We start from the raw sequence: 20,437 nt of genomic DNA, 5'->3' as shown, positions 1-20,437 counted from the left end.
ATATATGTCTTCAGGTCCCTGACAGTGACAGTGCAAGTTCTTAATATGGTTAAAAAAATGAAATGCTTTATTGAAAAGGGGGTAGAATACAAAATCTGGCTCTAATGTTGGGATTATATTAAATACAGGCTAAGCAACAGCTGGAATTTCACATCATAGGAAGAGCAGAATTGCTCCAGAGAAAGGACAGAGGAGACCTACAACAATGTTGCCAGGATTTGAAAATTGCAGCTAAGAGATTGGATAAGCTATGGTTGTTTTCCTCAGAACAAAATAAGCCGAGGGGTAACAAGTCAAGTGTACAAAATTATGAGGGGCCAAAACACAGTAGGCAGGAAATACTGATTTCCACTAATTGGTCAGAGTATTGGGTACAGGAGTTGGGAGGTCACGTTGCAGCTGTATTGACTGGGCCACTTTTGGAGTGTTGCATGCAATTTGGGTCTCCTTCCTATCAGAAGGATGTTGTGAAGCTTGAAAGGGTTCAGAGGAGATTTGCAAGGTTGTTGCCAGGGTTGCAGGGTTTGAGCTATAGGGAGAGGTTGAAAGGCACATGAATAGGAAGGGATTGGAGGGATATGGGCCAGCTGCTGGCAGCTGGGACTAGATTGGGTTGGGATATCTGGTCAGCATGGACGAGTTGGACTGAAGAGTCTGTTTTTGTGCTGTACATCTCTATGACTCTATGAGACGTCAGTTACCAGATTGTGTAGATTTGACGTGATGGTTAAGGAATTGATGGACACAAAGAACAAGTTAGTGAGCATCTGTCGTTCTAAGGAAACCTTGCTCAACCGGAAATGTTAACTCTGATTCCTCTCCACAAATGCTACCAGACCTGCTGAGTTTTTCCCAGCAATTTGTTTTTGTATTTGTAATTCATTGTCTGGCTTCGTCATTGAGGCAGAAACCCTAACTCAATTAAAAGATAATGAGATCTACACCTGATGTTCAATAAACTGTAAGGCAATGAACCAGGTAGTGGAATTAAAACAAGCAGCTAGGTCTTTCTTTTCTCTTTTTCAACTGATGTGGACATAGTGGGCTGAATTGTCTCTTTCAATGCTATAAAGTTTCTATGGTTCTATATATATTGAATACTTTTGAAAATTCCCACAAGTTCACTTAGGACATGCACTGCTCCTGAAATAAAACTCATTCCATTGACCATTAAACTTCACCCTTTCTTGATATCTTTTAAAGCTTTTGCTTAGAATGTTAAATTATCTTACCTTACACCAATATATATACAGGGTGCATTCAATTTCTATAATTTGAAAAGACACGGCAGGCCAGTAACTTTTTTGTTCCTTTTATTAAGAATGGTAAAAATGAGACAAGGTTATTCTGAATGATCCAGCCTACCAAAATATGTGGAAAAATAGATGTAACACTGTCTGCCGAAGAATTGTATTCACTTACAAACAGACTATGTTCCACAGAAGGAAAATATTCTTTTCTTGGTGATATTAACAACCTCACTTCCTAAACAAACTCATGCACACATAGGTAGTATCTGTTGTTGAAGAAGAGAATGACTAAAATATTCATGAATTAATTTACATGAAATGAAGATATGAATCATATAGATTATAATTTTTTGTTCTCTTGATCTTACAAATAGTATATTTAGGGATCTACAAAGCTGTTCAAATGAAAACAAAATGACAGGAACAGGTAATAGAATTGTGTGTGTAATGATTGATCCCATGATAATAGGTTTATCATATATCATTATAAGTTGGTAAATTCCTTAAACTCTGATGCCACTAAGATGCATTTAGTAATCTTGATTTTAAATATTCTTATTTTTTGTGGAACAAAATGCATTTGTTTGGACAGTTTGTCTACTGCCATAATCACAGGCATTAGAATTCAACACAATCAACACTTTTTTACCCCACAGGGTCAACATTGTGGAACCACAATAACAGGAATGATTCTTACACCACCCCCATGTCATAAGTAATCTAAATGTGAGGTCATTAATATACATACAGAATATTGCTGCATTTATTCAATTGAAGTTTATAACTCATCATGGTCATTGCCTTTTGGTTTAACTAACTTTCCAATAAGGAGTATAGAGTTGGTTTTCTTGTCTCGGACTAGGAAGATGTAGGGATGATCTGCATAGAAGAGCTTGGGTGATTTCATTGCCTCATGGGAATGTATGCCTGTATCATAAGGATTTCCTTCAATATTCCATTCAATAGCAGTAGCATGGAGCATGTTGGACAAGTGTAGATCCCTCTTCCCTGTGATACCAGAGAAGTCAGCTTTGTTCTTATCTACAGCTTCAGTCAGACCAAGCTCTTGCAGATGTTTCTAAGAAACAAAGAAAGAAGATTTTCAAAAAATTGAAAACAACCATAAGCAAAGCAAAACTAGTTATGCTGCAAATAAACACAAATTTGTCACTAGAAAATAAAGTAAAAGCATTATCTAAACAATATCTTATTCATACGCGCTTTTTAAAAAATCTTCACTTTATTCCACTGCAAGCATTCAGTTAACCATCGGGTTACGTGCTCGACATATCTGTAATTAAACTGAACGTAAGAAGCATTAAGTAGATGGTGACATCTTGAAAAATGTCCATATTACAGAGGAGTAGGTGCTGGATGTCTTGAAAAGCCTAAAAGTGGATAAATCCCCAGGACCTGATCAGGTGTACCCTAGAACTCTGTGGGAAGCTGAGATATTTGTATTATCGATTGTCACAGTTGAGGTGCTGGAAGACTGGAGGTTGACTAACATGATGCCACTAGTTCAAAAAAGGTGATGAGGAAAAACCAAGGAACTATAGACCGGTGAGCCTGACATCAGTTGTTGGAGGGAATCCTGAGGGACAGGATGTACATGTATTTGGAAAGGCAAGGACTGATTAGGGATCGTCAGGGCTTTGTGCGTGGAAAATCATGTCTCACAAACTTGACTGAGTTTTTTTAAAGAGGTAACAAAGAGGATTGATGAGGGTAGAGTGGTAGACATGATCAATATGGACTTCAGTAAGGCATTTGACCAGGTTCCTCATGGGAGACTGGTTAGAAAAGTGAGATCTCATGGAATACAGGGAGAACTAGCCATTTGGGATATAGAACTGGCTCAAATGTAGAAGACGGAGGGTGATGGTGGAGGTTTGCTTTTCAGACTGAAGGCCTGTGACCAGTGGTGTGCCACAAGAATCAGTGCTGGGTCCACTGCTTTTCATCATTTATATAAATGATTTAGATGTGAACATAGGAGGTATAGTTAGTACATTTGCAGATGACACCAAAATTGGAGGTATAGTGGACAGCAGAGGTTACCTCAGAGTAACTCACTCTTCATATCAATAATCTAAAGTTCAATCCATAGAGTCATAAAGATGTACAGCATGGAAAAAGACCCTTCAGTCCAACTCATCCATGCCTACCAGATATCCCAAACTAATCTAGTCCTATTTGCCAGTACTTGACCCATATCCCTCTGAACACTTCCTTTTCATATACCCATCCTTTTAAGTGTTACAACTGTACCAGCTTCCACCACTTCCTCAGACAACTCAATCCATACATGTAACACCCATTGTGTGAAAAAGTTGCCATTAGGTCCCTTTTACACATTTCTCCTCTCACCCAAAACCAATGCCCTCTAGTCTGGACTCCCACACTCCAGGGAGAGGACATTGTCTATTTACTGTATTCATACCCCTCATGATTTTATAAACCTCTGTAAGATCACCTGTCAGCCTCCAACACTCCAGGTAAAACAGCCCCAGCCTATTCAGCCTTTCCCTATAGTCCAAACCCTCCAACCCTGGCAACATCCTTGTAAATCTTTTCTAAACTCTTTCAAGTTTCACAACATCCTTGAGACTAGAATTGCACTCAATATTCCAAAAGTGGCCTAACCAACGTCCTGTGCAGCCACAACACAGCCTCCCAACTCCTATACTCAGTGCTCTGACCAATAAAGGCAAACACACTAAACGCCTTCTTCACTATCCTATCTAGCTGTGACTTCACTTTCAAGGAATTATGAACCTGCATTCCAAGGTCTCTTTGTTCAGCAACACTCCCCAAGACCTTACTAAAATGTGTCTAAGTTCTGCTCTGATTTGCCTTTCCAAAATGCAGCACCTCACAATTTATCTAAATTAAACTCCATCTGCCACCTCTCAGCCCATTGGTCCATCTGATCAAGATCTCATTGTACTCTCAGGTAACCTTCTTCACTGTCCACTACACCTCCAATTTTTGTGTCAAGTGCAAACATACTAACCATACGTCCAACATTAACTATACTAACTATCCAGTTAAAATAAACAAAATAGATCTCAGCATCTGATAGCTGCAAGGTTTTCTATGTAAAATGTGTTTAAAAAGTGATATTCTAATTTATTATGAACATAGTACCAAATTTATGCTGTGGACCTGATTGTCAATCTAAACTACTTTGTAGGATAACTGGAACATGAGGAAAAAGCTAGGCCATTGGATCCCTCAAATCATCCGTTTCTGTTAATCATGTTATCCATAGTTTATTAATTTTATTTTACTCCCAGTTCTGGCCAGTTTAAATTCTTGACCAAAGAGGTTGATTTAAGGAGGATATTAAAAAGGAAGAGGGCAATAGAGATGGAGTTGCCAGAAAAATACTTTGTGGCTAGAGCCAGCGCCTGTGACTCTGGGCTTTCAAAAGTTTAACTGTAAGAAATTGCAACTTATTCATGGCTGCATGTTGTACAAGTAATCTGAAAACACATAAATAATGGAGAGATTCAGAAAAGGTCACCAGATTTCTCTTCAGATAATTTTGCCAAAAGGCAGAATATTTTTTTCTAAATATTTTAGAAATTCCAGTGATTAAGGTCTGGAAGCAATAAAAACATTTTGTATTCTCAGTCTATGACAGAACAGACAAGAGTTGAACCATGTAAAAGCAGTCCCAATGAGCTGGACAACAGAAGAGGCATGTCGGTCAAAGATGCTGCTACATCAAAGACAGCATTAAAGTTATGAAGAACAAGGAAACAGCATGCAATTAATGACTTTTATGTGGGCCATTTTAATCTGTAGTAAAGTGTGAAGTACAATTGGAAGATATAACATGGATTTCTCAGAAATGATGGTATTTTATGGATTTGATAACAGTCCATAAACTTTGAAAAGACAAGATTTGACAAGACAGAGCAAGTTATTTTTGATTTGGGAAATTATTTGTCAGTTTTGGGGAGGAAAATTGAAATGTTAGCTAGTCTAAGGTTCAGAAAGAAGTATCTTGTGGTCTCCAGTTTACTATACAAAGGATTAAGGAATAATTTCTTGAACAGCTTGAATTTGGAGAGGTCATGAGGCAATATAGAACAGAATTTTCAGATAAGAAATAAAAGAATGAACCTTGAAAGTTTAGAATTGTCAAGGGGAAGGAAGAATGTGGCAAAGGTAGCTGAATAGATGTATAATTCTTAGTGATAAAGACATCAATTAGCTCCTTCTGCAAGTGAGTGAGGGTGTAGAAGGCATAAACAGATTTTAAAAAGGGGGGGGGGTTTCATGGAAAAAAGATGCTTGTTCTCCAGAATAATCTTTGAGCAGTGAGTAAGGCTCCATAGTGTTTTACAAATACACCTAGCGATGAATTGTTGAAGTTTAGAGAGTAAAATACGTCCTTAATTGAATATGTTAATTTCTTATGTTAAGTTTACATGATATTTTTAACATTGTAAATTATCTACAAAGTCAAATTTTCATTAATTTAGTTAGTTAAGCAAAAGCTATTAATTTACAGATATTACCTGTAGCTCATGGCTGACTTCAATGTTGACTTTGGGAAGAGAGATACCAATAGCACGTTTCTGCATCTTGCTAAACCAATTGTTGAGTTGTTCCTTTGTTAGTAACTTTTCTATTCTTTCCAGAGGTTCCACGTGACGAGACAGTATTAAAATCATGCTGGAAAACTTGTGAGCCAGAGGCATCTCAAGAATTTGTACTTTATTTACCTCATCTTCATAGTAATTATACAGACCTGAAAAATTAATTGGTAGTCACGTGTCAAAAATGACAAGCACTTCAATGCAGAGCTCTAAATTATCATTGTAATTAAAGATCACAGTAGATAAATAACATAAGATCTACAATTCCAAACAAAAGACAGGTTTTAACACAAAGCAGTTGGAATAATTTGGATTAATGCTCTATTTCGTTGAGCATCTTGATATAAAAAATTTAATGGAAAATACAAAACTTCTTCTCCACAAATATACACATATCTTTTTAATTTTGCAAGTACTCTCCACTTTACTGCAAGCAGTTACGTCACTGGAGGTGTTAAAGCTGTCTGGTGTACTTTGATATCTTGCCCAGGTAGCCATCATTCATACGTCAGCTTTCTCAGCTAATATTCCAAAGCTATCAGACTTTAAAGAATATCTATCAAGCTTCGCCTTTTCTCCTTTGTTGTCTAAACAAGCACATTTTCAGTTGAAATTGCTCTCACTAACACCCTGAGAAATGTTTCTAACTCACAGCAGTGGAATGAAATGCAACACCCATAAAGTCACCAAGGCTACAAAATCTTTATGGATCAAATCTAGGACTGTCCTAGGCTGTGAGATTCAGAAACATGTTTCAAATTTCTAACACTTGCCTGTGCGGTGCATCATAGGTACAGAAATAGTATGGGTTCTAGTCACCATAAAACCTCTTTTATCAACCAAGGTGTCATGAAACCTCTCGTCCCAGTGTGCTGAAAAAAAAATAATTACAAGTAAGTTTGTAGTCAAGTACAGAGTCACTGAATATTTATATATAATCACTGTCACCATTTAATACAAAATCTTTAATACCAAATACAATACTTACGTTTAAAGTACATGGCGTTAACAAATAAGGCACCATCAACATTAGACATATCCTTTATGATTTCTCCTAGCTTTCCCTCTGTTGTCTGAAAGGCCCATTCATTGATGGATTGGATTGTACTCCTCTTATCCCTGAAGTTTATCTTGGAATGATCATGTCTGTAGTGCGTCTTGCTTTTCTGAACAAAGTCATCCCTGAATTTAACTGAACTTGGTCCATAGAGGCGACTGCCAATCTTCCAAGTGGTGTTGCGGATTGTTTCATTGCTCACCTCATTGAACAATTCTGAGAATGCTGGATGAAAAACATCATCACCCATGTTAATGTTGAGAAGGGACTTCACCTGGTTGGCTGTTTTGTCTTTGGCACCCAGAGACATCACCCCCAAAGAGGAAGCCACCACCACAGGTGAAAAGAGGATGTTCTGAGATGATAACTTCCGATCTTTGGCTATTGTCTTGTAAAGATTAAGGGCCAGGTTTATAGTGCTGTCTGCCAGCATGGAGCCATGTTCTTTCAACATCATAGGATCTGCTGTTACCACAGCAAGTAGCAGGCTGAGGACCACTAATTTTATCTCCATGGTTTTGTCCAGTAAATACAAGTTAGTAGAACTGTTGGATAGAGAATGGAACACAATTATTTTGAAGTACAGAGTTTAGAAATACATAAAGCCTATTCTTAAATATTAGGAGTATTTACAAATTGAAAAATGCAATGATTTCTCAGAAGGCCCGATTTCAACTTCTTGTAAATTTCCAGCAGGACAATATGTCATCAAGATTAATTTCACAGCAGTCCAAACAGAAAGAAATCTAGCTAAATTGTATGAATAACCGCATCCCTTCATCAACTTCCAACCTATCCTGGACATGACAGAAAATCATGCATCCCAGAGGATGCCCTCAAATAGCAGTTACATTGTGACAGCAGCTACATCCTGTTGTGGTGACTGGGGAAAGGTGCAGGGGTTTGCAGATGAGACTGTGCCAGCTGAGCGCCACAAAGAAATATAAAATACAGCTAAATAAATGTTGCCTTTATGAGCCTCCTCAGGCAAGAATCAGCCACTTTACTGGGTTGGTCTGATTAGGAACTCTCTGCCATTTCCCAATCTGGATTGTAAGAAAAAATAGAAAATCTGTAATTCTTTGTACACTTGCACTTGCAAAGTTTACAATATAGTAACCAACATTAGATGCAATTCTGTAATTGCATAACATCCAGTATATAATCCTGAACGTGCAAAGAATTACACTGAATGTCGAATTAGGATTGTCACTTTAGCTCGTAATATGGCACAACATATGTCAAAACACAAAGTCCTCACTTTGCAAACAAAGCACACTGAGCATGGTGGCTCAGTGGTTACCAGTACTGGCTCAGTGCCAGGAGCCTGGATTCAGTTTCTGCCTCGGGTGACTGTTTGAAGTTTTCACATTCTCCCCATGTCTGTGTGGGGTTTTTTTTGGGTGCTCAGGTTTCCTCTCACAGTCCAAAGATGTGCAGGTTAGGTGGACTGGCCATGCTAAATTGCCCATGGTGTCCATGGGTGTGTAAGGTTTGGTGGATTGGCATTGGGAAATGCAGGGTTACAGTGACAGCGTGAGTCTAGATGAGATGTTCTTTGGTGAGTCAGTGTGGAGCTGTTGGGCTTAATGGCCTGTTTCCACACTGTGGGGATTCTAAAGTTTCTATTCTACGAAGAGTCTTTTTATTCAAACTTTTGATTATCTCTGTTTCTCTCTCTCCACAGCTGCTGCCAAATTCCTCCAGCATTTTCTGTTGTTATTTCAGGTTTCCAGTCTCCACAATATTTTGCTCTTATTTTAACAAAGATAACAGTTAGGTCCATGACATCATCGGCACCTGATATGTATGTATAAAAGAGAACTATTGACTATGAACTATTGTCCTTAGTACTTGCTCAATTGAGTAAATTAAAATAATACTGGTCAGTTCCTAGCAGCTTCAGACTACGTAAGTAGTTTGGGCTATTTTATTTGCTCATCCATCTTCCACTAATTATCTAAAATGAATCAAATACCAAAATTGTCTTTCACTCTATGATTGTTACATGGTCTATGTTTTATTATCTGCATTTCATAGGACTATTGCCAATTTTCTGAAAACTAGCACATCATTATGAAGGTTTTCAAATCTGAAGGGAAATGGTGTATGGAACAATGGTGTGGAATGTGCGGCAACAAGAAAACAGAGTCAAAATCAAGGAAGTCCATCCAGCAGCATTGTGTGAGGTTGTTATTTATTTGTTCGCATTAAGTGGCTTAGCTCTTGTTGCACTTGAAAAGATGATAGTGAATTGCCTCCTTGAACTGCTGCAGTCTGAAGGAACCAGTGTCCAAATGCAGCAAATGGTCAATATCCAGGCTTGAGTCAAAAAGTGACGAGTAACATTTGTGCTACACAAACACCAGGAAATGACTACCTCCAGCAGTAGAGAATCTAACCAAAACTCCTTGACATTCAATGGTGTTACCATCACTGAATACCACATCTTCAATATCCTGGGGGTTACTACTGACAAGAAACTTAACTGGACTTTCCAGATAAATATATTGGTTACAAGAGCAGATCAGAGGTTAAGAATCCTGCAGAGAGTAACTCACCTCCTGACTCCCGAAAGCCTGTCCACCATCTAAAGGCCATGAGTCAGAAGTGTGATGGAAAACTCTCCATTTGCTTGGATGAATGCAGTTCCAACACTATCCAGGACAAAGCACTGTGAATGATTGGTACAACAACCACAAACATCCACCCCCTCCACCACCGATGCACAATAACAACAGTATATAATGTCTACAAGAGGCACTGCGTAAATTTAACAAGGATACTTAGACAACGTCTTCCAAACCCTTGACCACTTCCATTTAGAAGGACAAGATCAGCAAATACATGGGAACATCACCACATTCAAGTACCTCTCCAAGTCACATTCTTGAAAATAAGTCACTATTCCTTCAATAAATATCTGTAACTCTCTTAACCTACATCACATGCATGGCAGAGGTTTACTCCCACTTTCTGGCATTATAGAGACCACACTTGAAGTCTTATCACCTTACTTTAAGGAGTATATTAATGTATTGGAAGCAGTCCAGAGAAGTCCATAGACTAATACTTAGAATGAGTGGTTTTCCTTATTCATTCTCGGGCGGTGGGCGCCACTGGCTAGGCAGCATTCACTGCCATCCCTAATTTGTCCAGAAGGTAGTTAAGAGTCAATAACATTACTGTGGGTCTGGAGTCACATGTAGACCAGACCGGGTAAGGATGGCAGATTCCTTCCCCAAAGGACATTAGTTTGCCTTGTAAGTAAAGGCTAGACAGGCTAGGCCAATATCCTCTGGAGGTTAAAATAGTCAGAGGTAATTTAATTGAATCACAAGATCCTAAGAGTACCTAACAGTGTGAATATTGAAAGAATATTGTGTGTTTAAAAATAAGGGGGTGCTCATTTTAAACAGAAACAAGGAAACTTTTCTCCCCCTCAAAAGATTGAGTGTCTTTGGAATTCCCTTCCTCAAAAGGAAGTGGTCACAGAATCTTTCAATATTTTTAAGACATAGATAAATTCCAGATTACTGAGACAGGTAGGAATAGAATTGGGCATAAAATCAGATTAACTGAATGGCGGAGCAGGCTCAAAGGCCAAGTTAGCCTACTCTTATTCCTTATTTATATGTTCTCAAGGGGAGCTAGGGACAGCAAGTGCTGGCCCAGTCAGCGATACATCCATCACATGAATGTTTGAATAAACGAAAGTCCTTGAGTTTAGGTCTACCCATAGTGCTGTTAGGAAGGGAAGTTTCAAGAGTTTGATCCCACAACATCCTTCAGCACCAACACTGTGGCAACAGCATGTATCATCTTCAAGATGCACTAAAGTAACTCATCAAGGTTCATCCAAAACCAACTTCCAAATCCACAACCACCTAGAATGAAAAGAGCACAGGTCCAAGATACAACCACCACTTGTAAATTAGTCTCAAAGCCAGATATAGTAATGATTTTGAATTATTTTGCTATTCCTTCACTGTTGCTAGGTCAAAACCCTGGGGCTCTCTTCCTCACATGATTACATGGATCTCCCTACACCACCAGGGACTGCAGCAGCTCAAGAAGACAGCTCACTACCACCCTCTCAAGAGAATTAAGGATGGACAATATATGCCGACCTAGCTAACATTTTCCATATCCCATCAGCTAATAAAAAAAGTCAAGGAGCAGTGATATAGCTTTACATCAAGATGGTTTGTGGCTTGGACAGGATTTTACAGATGGTGATTCTGTAACCACTTCCTATAATCTGCTGGCCTTATCCTTCCAAGTAGTATAGATTACAGATTTGGAAGATGCTGTTGGTTTTGAAGGGTTTAACCATGATAAACATCAAAAGAGACTTCCACGAGTTGGCAACACAGACGCAAAGGAGCATTAACTATTTGAGTAATGAGCCATTCATCATTGTTGCAGAATACTAATTGGGAATTTCGACAAACATGAGAAGAAAAATATAATGGAAATGAAAAAAAACAAAGAAATGGCTTTTCAGCAGCTGATTCCAGTTGAGAATCTAGCACTCATGCTGGCATGAGGGATCATTTAGCCTTGATCTCGACTCCAATAATTAAACTGACTCGTTCTCATTTAGGTACCACTCAATGTGCTGTTTCAAATAACTTACATCTTTAAAACTACAAAAATGTTTTAAAAGCTAGATGTTACTGTTAATAACCTTGCTGAGCAAGTACTTAACATCCTCACATTGAGATGGATTTTTAATGAGTGGGACTTGCTGATAACATCGAAGCAAGCTATTTAAAGATCGGGCAAATCATCGAGCACTGACTTCCTCTTTCCTAACATCTGTGCAAGTCAAATGGACTTGCAGAATCTAGCAACGTAGAAGACATCAAGCAGGGTAAGCAACCTCACTTTGAAGAATTCTCACATACATGAAAGAAAGTAAAACCCTTCACTTTTAACTTTAAAATTTTACTGTTAGTGAAAGAAATGACTGGGACAAACATATATAAATAAAGATCGAAGCTAATTTTTTTTTTAAATCAGTGCTTTTATTTTGTAATAAAGACAACTGACATTCAACCAATGTAAAAATATTCTATTTAAAGACCAGAGAGGTTGCTTAACCCTACTTATGAATTTTGTGTATTGCTAAAATCCAGTTAAACCCCATTCAGTAAGGTGCAATACTAGTGAGTTTTGAGAAGATTTGTAACTCAGATTGAGGTTCTGGATGTAGGTTTGCTCGCTGAGCTGAAAGGTTCATTTTCAAATGTTTCATCACCATACTAGGTAACATATTCAGTGAGCTTCCAGACAAAGCACTGCTGATGTTTCCTGCTTTCTGTTTATATGTTTGGGTTTTCTTTGACTGGTGATGTAATTTCCAATGGTGATGTCATTTTCTTTTTCTCAGGGGATGGTAAATGGGGTGGTAAAATACCATGCAAGAACTGTAACAAATACTACCTTGGACAAACAGGCAGAAAACTAGCCACAAGGATCTATGAACATCAACTAGCCACAAAACGATATGACCCTCTCTCACTAGTATCCTTACATACAGATAAGGAAGGACACCACTTCGACTGGGACAACACATTCATCCTAGTGCAAGCCAAACAGAGACACGCATGAGAATTCCTAGAAGCATGGCATTCCAACCGGAATTTTGTCAACAAACAAATATTTTTTTGAAATAGCGTATCTATAATGTGCTTTATATATATTATAATATTGTTTATTTCTGACATTGGAGTTTTGACTTTGAACTTCTGGCTTGATATTTTTGTGTGCCTGAAGGAGTTTATGATTAACTTGTAAGTATTTTATTAGCCATGGTGATGTCCTTTTAAAAAAGTCTGAGAAAGACAGTTTTGGAGCAGAATGAGAATTTGTTTACTTTGGGAGAGTTTACAAATGAACAAGGTGAACATATAATACATCAGGCATTTAGAAGAAGAGCCAGCAATTGATTTTTGGGGGAAACATCCATAGCTTGAAACAAAAAGGGTTTTTTTGATTCAGTTGAACAGTTCTGCAGGATGCTTAGCTAAAGCTGAATGTGTAATACAATTGCTACCGAGAAAGGGAAAAGATAGCTTAGAGTTGATAAAAACAGGTTACTTTAGTCAAGGCGTTTAGTTTAAAAATATCCAGAGCAGAAATGTTAGTTAAAATAAAAACATGAAGTCTTAGAGAAACTTGGCAGATCTGGTTGCAGCTTTGGAGAGAGAAACAGAGTTAACATTGCAAGTCTAATATGACTTCTCCACAACTGGGTTGACTGTGTTTCTCCAGCACTTCTGTTTTATTTCAGATTTCGAGCATCCATAGTATTTTGCTTTTATTTAGTATTTGATTAAAGCTTTGAAATGGTTATGTCAAGCTGCATAATTCTAGGCTCAGTTTTATGACAAATCAAGGAAGAGGCTTCCAGATTCTCATGGCCTGGAATTGAAGCAACAGCTCAGTCAAACCTTATGTGGGATCAAGAAAAGCATTAATGGGATTGTATTTTTACTGAGTTTGGTGATCTTTAAGTATGTGATATGTGTAAATAGTTGGTTTATTCTATTTTATTTTGTTTCTTTTGACTAAAAACTTATCTCTTATTGTTAAACCTGAATCTGTAGTATTGCCTGCTTATATCTTAGTGAAAGGACAAAACCTCAGAATGAATGGATGACCTGTTATAAGTGAGACGAGGAAACTTTCGTCAGCTAGAGGGTGCTTAATCTGTGGAACTTACCGGAGCAGAAGGCTGTGGAGGCCAAACCATTAAGTGTGTTTAAGACAGAGATAGATACGTTCTTGATTAGTCAGGGGATCAGAGGTTACAGGGAGATGGTAGGAGATTGAGGTTAAGAAACATATCAATCATAATCAAATAGCAGAGCAGATTCGATGGGCCAAGTAGCCTAATTCTGCTCTGTTTCTTATGGTCTTATAGTAATTATATCAGCAATAAGAAATGTAAAGTGCAGAAAAATAAGGTTATAGGATTAAGCAGTGGTCTCTTGAATTTTGTGATCTCGTATGTATCTGACTGACTGTTTCCCTTCATTTTAATGTTTGTAAAGCATTCTATAATGACTGATCATTACCATTTAGTCCCTGCATTTATCTAGATGTTGATAGTGCAAGTAAATGCAGTGAAAATTCTTCCCTGATTTCCACATAATTGACAAGATAAAATAAATTTAAAACACCTTTTGCAATTAAAAATAACTTTAAAAACTATGTCCTCCAAAAACATTGAAATGAAAATACCAATAGTAAATTATAATAAAGTGCAAAGTATGGCAACTACAGCATGAATTTTTAAAATTATGTAAAGCTCATCTGTTCAAACTTTAAAATTGCTGAAATGATAGAATGTTTCAAAAAATTGTTCTCAAGGCTGAATATGTCTGCATAATCTCAAAAATTCTTATTTTATTAATCTAGAAGAAACAGGCTTCTATATAAGACAATACCAAACTCAACCTTAACCATAACTTTCATAAAGTCACAGCTCTCCTGAAAAAGATGGATAAAAATTTTCTACTATGCAGTATTCCTCCAAACCTCTGGATATATCAAAATATTTCACTTTCAGTTAAGTACGTCTGAATTGTAGTTGCAGTGTAAGAATTGCAAAGCCAACTGCACACATTAAGATCTTACAAACAGCAATGGGAGAGTGACTAGATCATCTATTTCAAGGTGTAATTTCAAAACAATGTTATAAAACCTACTATATCCAGCTAAGAAGGAAGAAGATGAGACCTTAGTTACATGTGTACCTGAAACACAACATTCTGCAGAACTGTGCTAGGGTGTCAGGTTAGACTTTTTCTCAATGTGACTTGAAATGACAGAAAGTACTACTCCTGAATCACAATTGGCACAAAAAAATTATACTTCTCGTTCACACTCATTAAGCAATGGGAGAAAATAAAGTATGTTGAACTGGGACTAACTGCCTCTGATGTTTCTGCTTACAGCTGATCCACTTGGTGAAAATTGACAAGCTCCAGTCCTATGAAAACCCTGCCTTTTCTTGCAAGATTAGTAAAGGAAGACATGGATTAAATCACCATCAAGCAAAACAAACTGATGGCTAACATTTATGTTACTGACACTGCTTAGAACTTTAACAGTCAAACCCGTACATAGGGTAATCGAAAGTTTGCAGACTTGAAATCTTTTCAAAGGGACGTGCATCTTTGCCAAGTTCATTCTGAAAGATATAATAGATACAAATGAAGGCTATACAGTTCATTCAGTTATTGTCTATTATAGCAATGCATTACACTGCATGGAAGGGGAGAAGCATGGACCCAAAAAAAACTTTCATTCTCTGCCTGTGTGTTTCATGCAAACAGGATTCTAGTTAATTTTGATCTCAGTCATCACACAACTATCTAATGTCCTGCTGAATGTATTAATTTTTAACACATCTAATCGAAACATTTGTAAATCTAAATTATAGAAACTGGTTACATTGATAATACATAATCAAATTATACAATTGCCTTACTCATCTCAAGATCTATCAAGATTCAAACAATTCAGTTTTTTTTAAGATATATTAGGCCTTCAACTTAATAGTTCTACTTTAAGGCTGTTCAACAGAAATTACAAACTACCTTAACTACATGCATGGTTTTTGTAAAAACACCTTACTCACATCTACAATACAGATAAATGTACTCCACACATATTGATCTTTTGTTACCAAGATTTTTCCAGGATATTTTGGCCAAAGAATTAAAGCCCTCAACAATTGTAAAAACACTTTGTCTTTCATTGAACAGTTGCACCAACAAAGTGCACATGCATATGCCAAGAGATCACACCCCACAAAATCAGTGACAATGCACTAATGAGGAACACACTGGGATTCCTGAGTTATTTAAATGTGGCCTGTGGCAATGTATTGAACAACTTACATCAAGCAGCTTACAGAATTACCACAATTTGATTTTGGCAACTTCCATTTATGCTTCTGGTACAACAGCACCAATAGTCTGCTAAGCAAGCTCAAAATATATAGGGTAGACAGGCAGGAGGCTAGAAGAACATAGCAAGCCAGGCAGCATCAGAAGGTGGAGAAGTTGATGTTTTTGGAGTAGCCCTTCTTCAGGACTCAGGGTGTGTGTGTAGGGGGAGCTGCAGATAAAGGAGGTGGTGGCGGCAGGGTGGTGAAGTGGGGATAGGTGAAGACAGGTAGTGGTTATGACCTGGTTGGTCAATGGGAGGAATAAATCTGGTTGGTGGCAGGGAGGAGTGGAAGGCAGGGGGAGGAGCTGGAAAGGGAGTCAGGGATGGGAGGGGAGGTTATTTGAAATTGGAGAACTCAATGTTGAGTCCTCCGGGATATAGGCTGCCCAGCTGGAAGATAAGATGTTATTTCTCCAATTTGCGGTTTGGTTCGTTGTGGCAATGGAGGAGGCCGAGGATGGTCATGTCGGAAAGGGAGTGGGAAGGGGAATTAGACTGGGTGGTGACTGGGAGGTCCGGTCTGCCCATGCAGGCCCGACTGAGATGTTCAGCTAATCATTCCTTAAGTTTGGTCTCCCCGATGTAGAGAAGACCACATTGGGAGCACATGATGCAGTAAACTGGGTTGGAAGAGAGGCAGGTGAACCTCCGGCTCACCTGGAAGAACTGTTTGGAGCCTTGGATGGAGGTGAGGGGGGTGGTGTACCGGCAGGTTTTGCATCTTTTCCGGTTGCCGGAAAGGTACTTGGGTGGTCAGGGGGTTGGTGGGGAGAGTGGTGCAAACCAAGGACTGTCAAAGGGAATGGTCCTTGCGAAAGTCAGAGAAGGGTGGGGAGGGAAAGATGTTCTTGGTGGTGGAGTCTAGTTGGAGTTGGTGGAAGTGTTTAAGGATGATGCATTGGATATACGGAGGGTCAGCATTTTATAATCAAGCATTATACTTGCGGACATGAATAACATATTTATGCCATCTCAAGAAACTGGATCGCTTTCACCCAAGCTGCGATGAATAATGAAAATCAGATGGCAAGGCAAGGTCCCTTTATAAAAGCAAACATGAAAGCTCCATTACACTGACCAAGTCATATGATGCATGGGGATTATGGGGCATTAACAATCCAGAAGCATTATCCTAATAAACGGCAACAAGATATAAAGATTAAAAGTGACTGAAGTAGAACAAGAGTCCAAAATCAGAACAACTTGCTTAAGCATTGTATTAAAGAAGAGGAACAAGAAATACTGAGAATAAATAGAAAATATTTAGGGGTTAGCATCTTCAGAAGTGGATATGTTGCTAGGTCCAGATGAAATGTATTCCAGGCTGTGTAGGAAAGCAAGGAAGGAAATAGCAGAGGTCCTTGACAATTCTTTCTTCTTGCAGGTACTTCTAGAATAGTGGAGATGTGTTAATCATATGTCATTCTTTAAATCTTAACTCCAGCCACCAACCAAAGAGGCATCATCAATATTTGTGAATGCATACTTTGTCTAATCTATATGTATTTGATTGAAACAAGTTGGGAAGATTTTATGCAACAAGATCTGACAAAGCCATCTCAGTGTTAGAAAGTCAGACACTTATTCCCAAATTCATTGTTTTGAGCTCCATTAAAGTTGATGATTTTTATCAATGGTGAATTTGCACAGGGATCTGGAATTTCCAAGACTGATTCTCACCCATTCTAATAAGATGCTGAGGAAAAAAAAATTGTTTTGGATTTCAAGAATCTGACTATTAAAATAGTTGCTTTCTTGGTAGTTTATTTTTCCATTAACTGATTTTGTTGTTATTACAGTTGTAAAACACCATCTTGCAAAAACAAATAGCTAATTCAGTGACAAAATGCAGATCTGCATTTAAAAGTTATTTTAAAAATTGACACTGGTGTGTGCATCTCTGCATGTACATGCCCTAGTGTTTCAGCAGAAATATGAAAGGAAGTAGCTCATCACCATCACCTCTTCTCAAGGGCAATTAGAGATTGGCAATAAATGCTAGCCTAGCCCACAGCGTCAAAGTCTCATGGTATTTTTTTTTTAAAACACAGACTTATAATGGGAGTAAGGCCAGTGGCAATAAGCCTAACCTCAGTGGTGGGCAAATAAGCAGGAAAAAAATTAGGGATAATATTAATCAGCATTTAGGAGAGCATGGATCACTCCATCAGAGCCTTGTAAAAGACAGGTTTACTGAATAGTTGAAGGAATTTTTTGAGAAGCTAATAAGGAGCATCAATGAGGACAGCATATCTTGTATAGAATACATAGACGTTAGCAAGGCTCTTTAAAAAGTCACAACATGAGGTAATGGTCAGAATAATAAAATTCTGTGGAAATGTGTCAAGTTACATCTAAAGTTAGAAAGAAGCAAAGAATGATTGTGGAAAAGGTGTTCTTGTGATTCCAAGACAATTTCCAGTGATCTAATGTATTGTGAAGGTTCCTTGACCTTTGTAATGTATCTTAATGATTTAAATTTGCAGATAGGAGATAGGATGCTTCCGGATGAAATAAGGAAAAAGGTTAGCTGGGTAAAGTAAGGAATAAAGCCGTAGACTATAAGAAGATATCAATTAGCCCATCAGGGAGGAAAATGGCCAATAGAGTTTCAGTCAGAGAAACATGAGATAATGGCTTTGGAAAAGGCAAAAAAAAACCACGATAAATGGTAGAACACTGAAAAACGTAGAGGTGCAGAGGAACTTGGGAGTGCATGTCCATAGATCACTGAAAATGATGGGTCAATTGTACAAGGTGGTCAAGATAATACTGTAGAGAGAACAGCTTTCTTAGCTGAGAACTCAGTAAAACACCGATTAGGTCACAGGTACAGTCGTGCATAATATTCTAGTTACCACTTTACAGAAAGATGTGATTGTACTGGAGAGTTTATAAAGGAAAATTACAAAGATGTTTCCATAACTGAAAAATCTTTGCCATGAGAAAACAATGAACACCTTTGTTTGAACTTGACGAAACTGAGATTATTTAATTGAGGTGCTAGGAAGGGCTCTGATAAAGCGGGTAGTAATGACATTTCTTTTCACACGGAGGTCAATGGATTTAAAGTAATTGATAACCGGATTACATAAATGTTTTTTTCAAATCCAGACGATGTGAAAGGTTTGGAGCTCACTGCTAAAACAGTGGTATATAGTCAGAAACCCGCACTTCACATGGAAAGTTCGTGGATAATGCACTTAAAGTGCTGTAACTAACAAGACTGGTGACAAGCTGTAAAATGAAAGTTGGTTGGATAACTCATTTTAACTGCCAAAACTACTATAAATCGAATGTCCTTCGGCATAGATTTCTGGAAGAAAGCAGAGCGAAAATCATCCCTGAAAGACGTTGAATGAGACCCTTCAATTTACAGGCGCCGAATGTATACCCCAGCTGGGGAGATCTCTGAAAAATCAATCTAATTTATCAAGGGTTCGTTGTATACTTGCAGTCTTTGCAATAATTACCTAAATAATCATCTTCAAAAGTATCTACAGAAAACGAATGTTTTGGATGTTTTCAACAGACGGGCCGCATTTTACATGTATTTGTTTATAAACCGCTTGGGATTACATTGCAAATAGTAAACAAAGGCTATCGTCATTTCTACTTTTTTCTACGCTTTACTCTTGTAATTCTCGCAATCTATCCACGCTGGCAGTAGGAGCGCCTCCCGCAGAATTGGAGTACAGTATCTAATCTTACTACGTAAAAATACTTCTCTTCCCACAGATAAACTGCATGCGTGGCAGTTTCTCAACGTTATGTTTTCTAATGAATGCCTACACTTTTTAGCGATTGTACTTTATATAGTCGATAGAAGACTATCTTAATGTCCTCCTTAGCGTTTCGTGCCATATATCAATCAATACTTAAAATATTGCCATATTGATTGTACTAAATCGAACATGTTTATTGTCCTCTAAGAGGAACAATTACCCAGAAACTTTTGGAAAATTTCTCTCCCATCTGATGTTGTATATAAAGTGGAGCCGCATCATAGCGCGCCCCTACACTTAGCTCTTGCGATTACTAAGGTTTTTCCTAAAAGATGAAGCCAGGCAGCTGTGCCATAGTGACTGAGGAATTCTTACCTTCACTCTCCGGCTTGCTCAGGTCAGACAGCGGAACAGTGATAAAGCCAACACCACTTCTACCCCGCTCCACGCATTCAATGCAAACAGACAAAAGACCTCTCGCCCATTTTATAACCAACCACAGGAAAGATCCAGAAAGAATTCGCTGAACGTATGTGAAACCCGAGCCCGCAGAACCGCCTACATTGAAAAAGTTAGTGTATATCCTCATGATCCAGTTTGCAAGAGTTTATAAAATCAAGATCAATTTAATTGGGGAAATCAACAGAACACATTTAATATTTATTGGGGTGGGGGTGGTGGGCAGGTTTTTGAATTTTCTATTTGTGCAGTTTATGTAAATAAAATTGAAAGAAAAAATGGTGGTAAATAAAGAAAATCTAATACGATAGCCGGAAATCAATGCATTAAAAAGAAATTTCACTTCTGTTGTTTTCGCTTTATTCT

General features: G+C 38.0%; 1 protein-coding gene across 3 annotated transcripts; it reads right to left on the bottom strand.

The window, feature by feature from the left end:
• Positions 1-1,296: 1,296 nt before the first annotated feature.
• On the bottom strand, positions 1,297-20,121 carry LOC122557511 (serpin H1-like). 3 transcript variants are annotated; one of them, XM_043705258.2, is made up of 6 exons: positions 19,988-20,121; positions 15,056-15,123; positions 6,852-7,465; positions 6,637-6,735; positions 5,783-6,015; positions 1,297-2,328 (listed from the first exon to the last, which is right to left on the bottom strand). In XM_043705258.2, exons 3-6 carry the CDS (start codon positions 7,432-7,434, stop codon positions 2,029-2,031), a joined length of 1,215 nt encoding a protein of 404 aa, XP_043561193.2. In that variant the 5' UTR covers positions 7,435-7,465; positions 15,056-15,123; positions 19,988-20,121; the 3' UTR covers positions 1,297-2,028. The 3 variants fall into 3 exon arrangements, with proteins under 3 accessions (XP_043561193.2, XP_043561199.2, XP_043561191.2); XM_043705264.2 differs by lacking the exon at positions 15,056-15,123 and having other exon boundaries at positions 19,988-20,090; XM_043705256.2 differs by lacking the exons at positions 15,056-15,123; positions 19,988-20,121 and adding an exon at positions 9,482-9,579.
• Positions 20,122-20,437: the final 316 nt, after the last annotated feature.

This window comes from Chiloscyllium plagiosum, unplaced genomic scaffold (genome assembly GCF_037043375.1).
Source record: "Chiloscyllium plagiosum isolate Xiang-an unplaced genomic scaffold, Cpla_swu_hap1 HiC_scaffold_11, whole genome shotgun sequence".
NCBI classification, from domain to species: domain Eukaryota; kingdom Metazoa; phylum Chordata; class Chondrichthyes; order Orectolobiformes; family Hemiscylliidae; genus Chiloscyllium; species Chiloscyllium plagiosum.
This window is presented reverse-complemented; position numbering and strand designations above follow the sequence as displayed.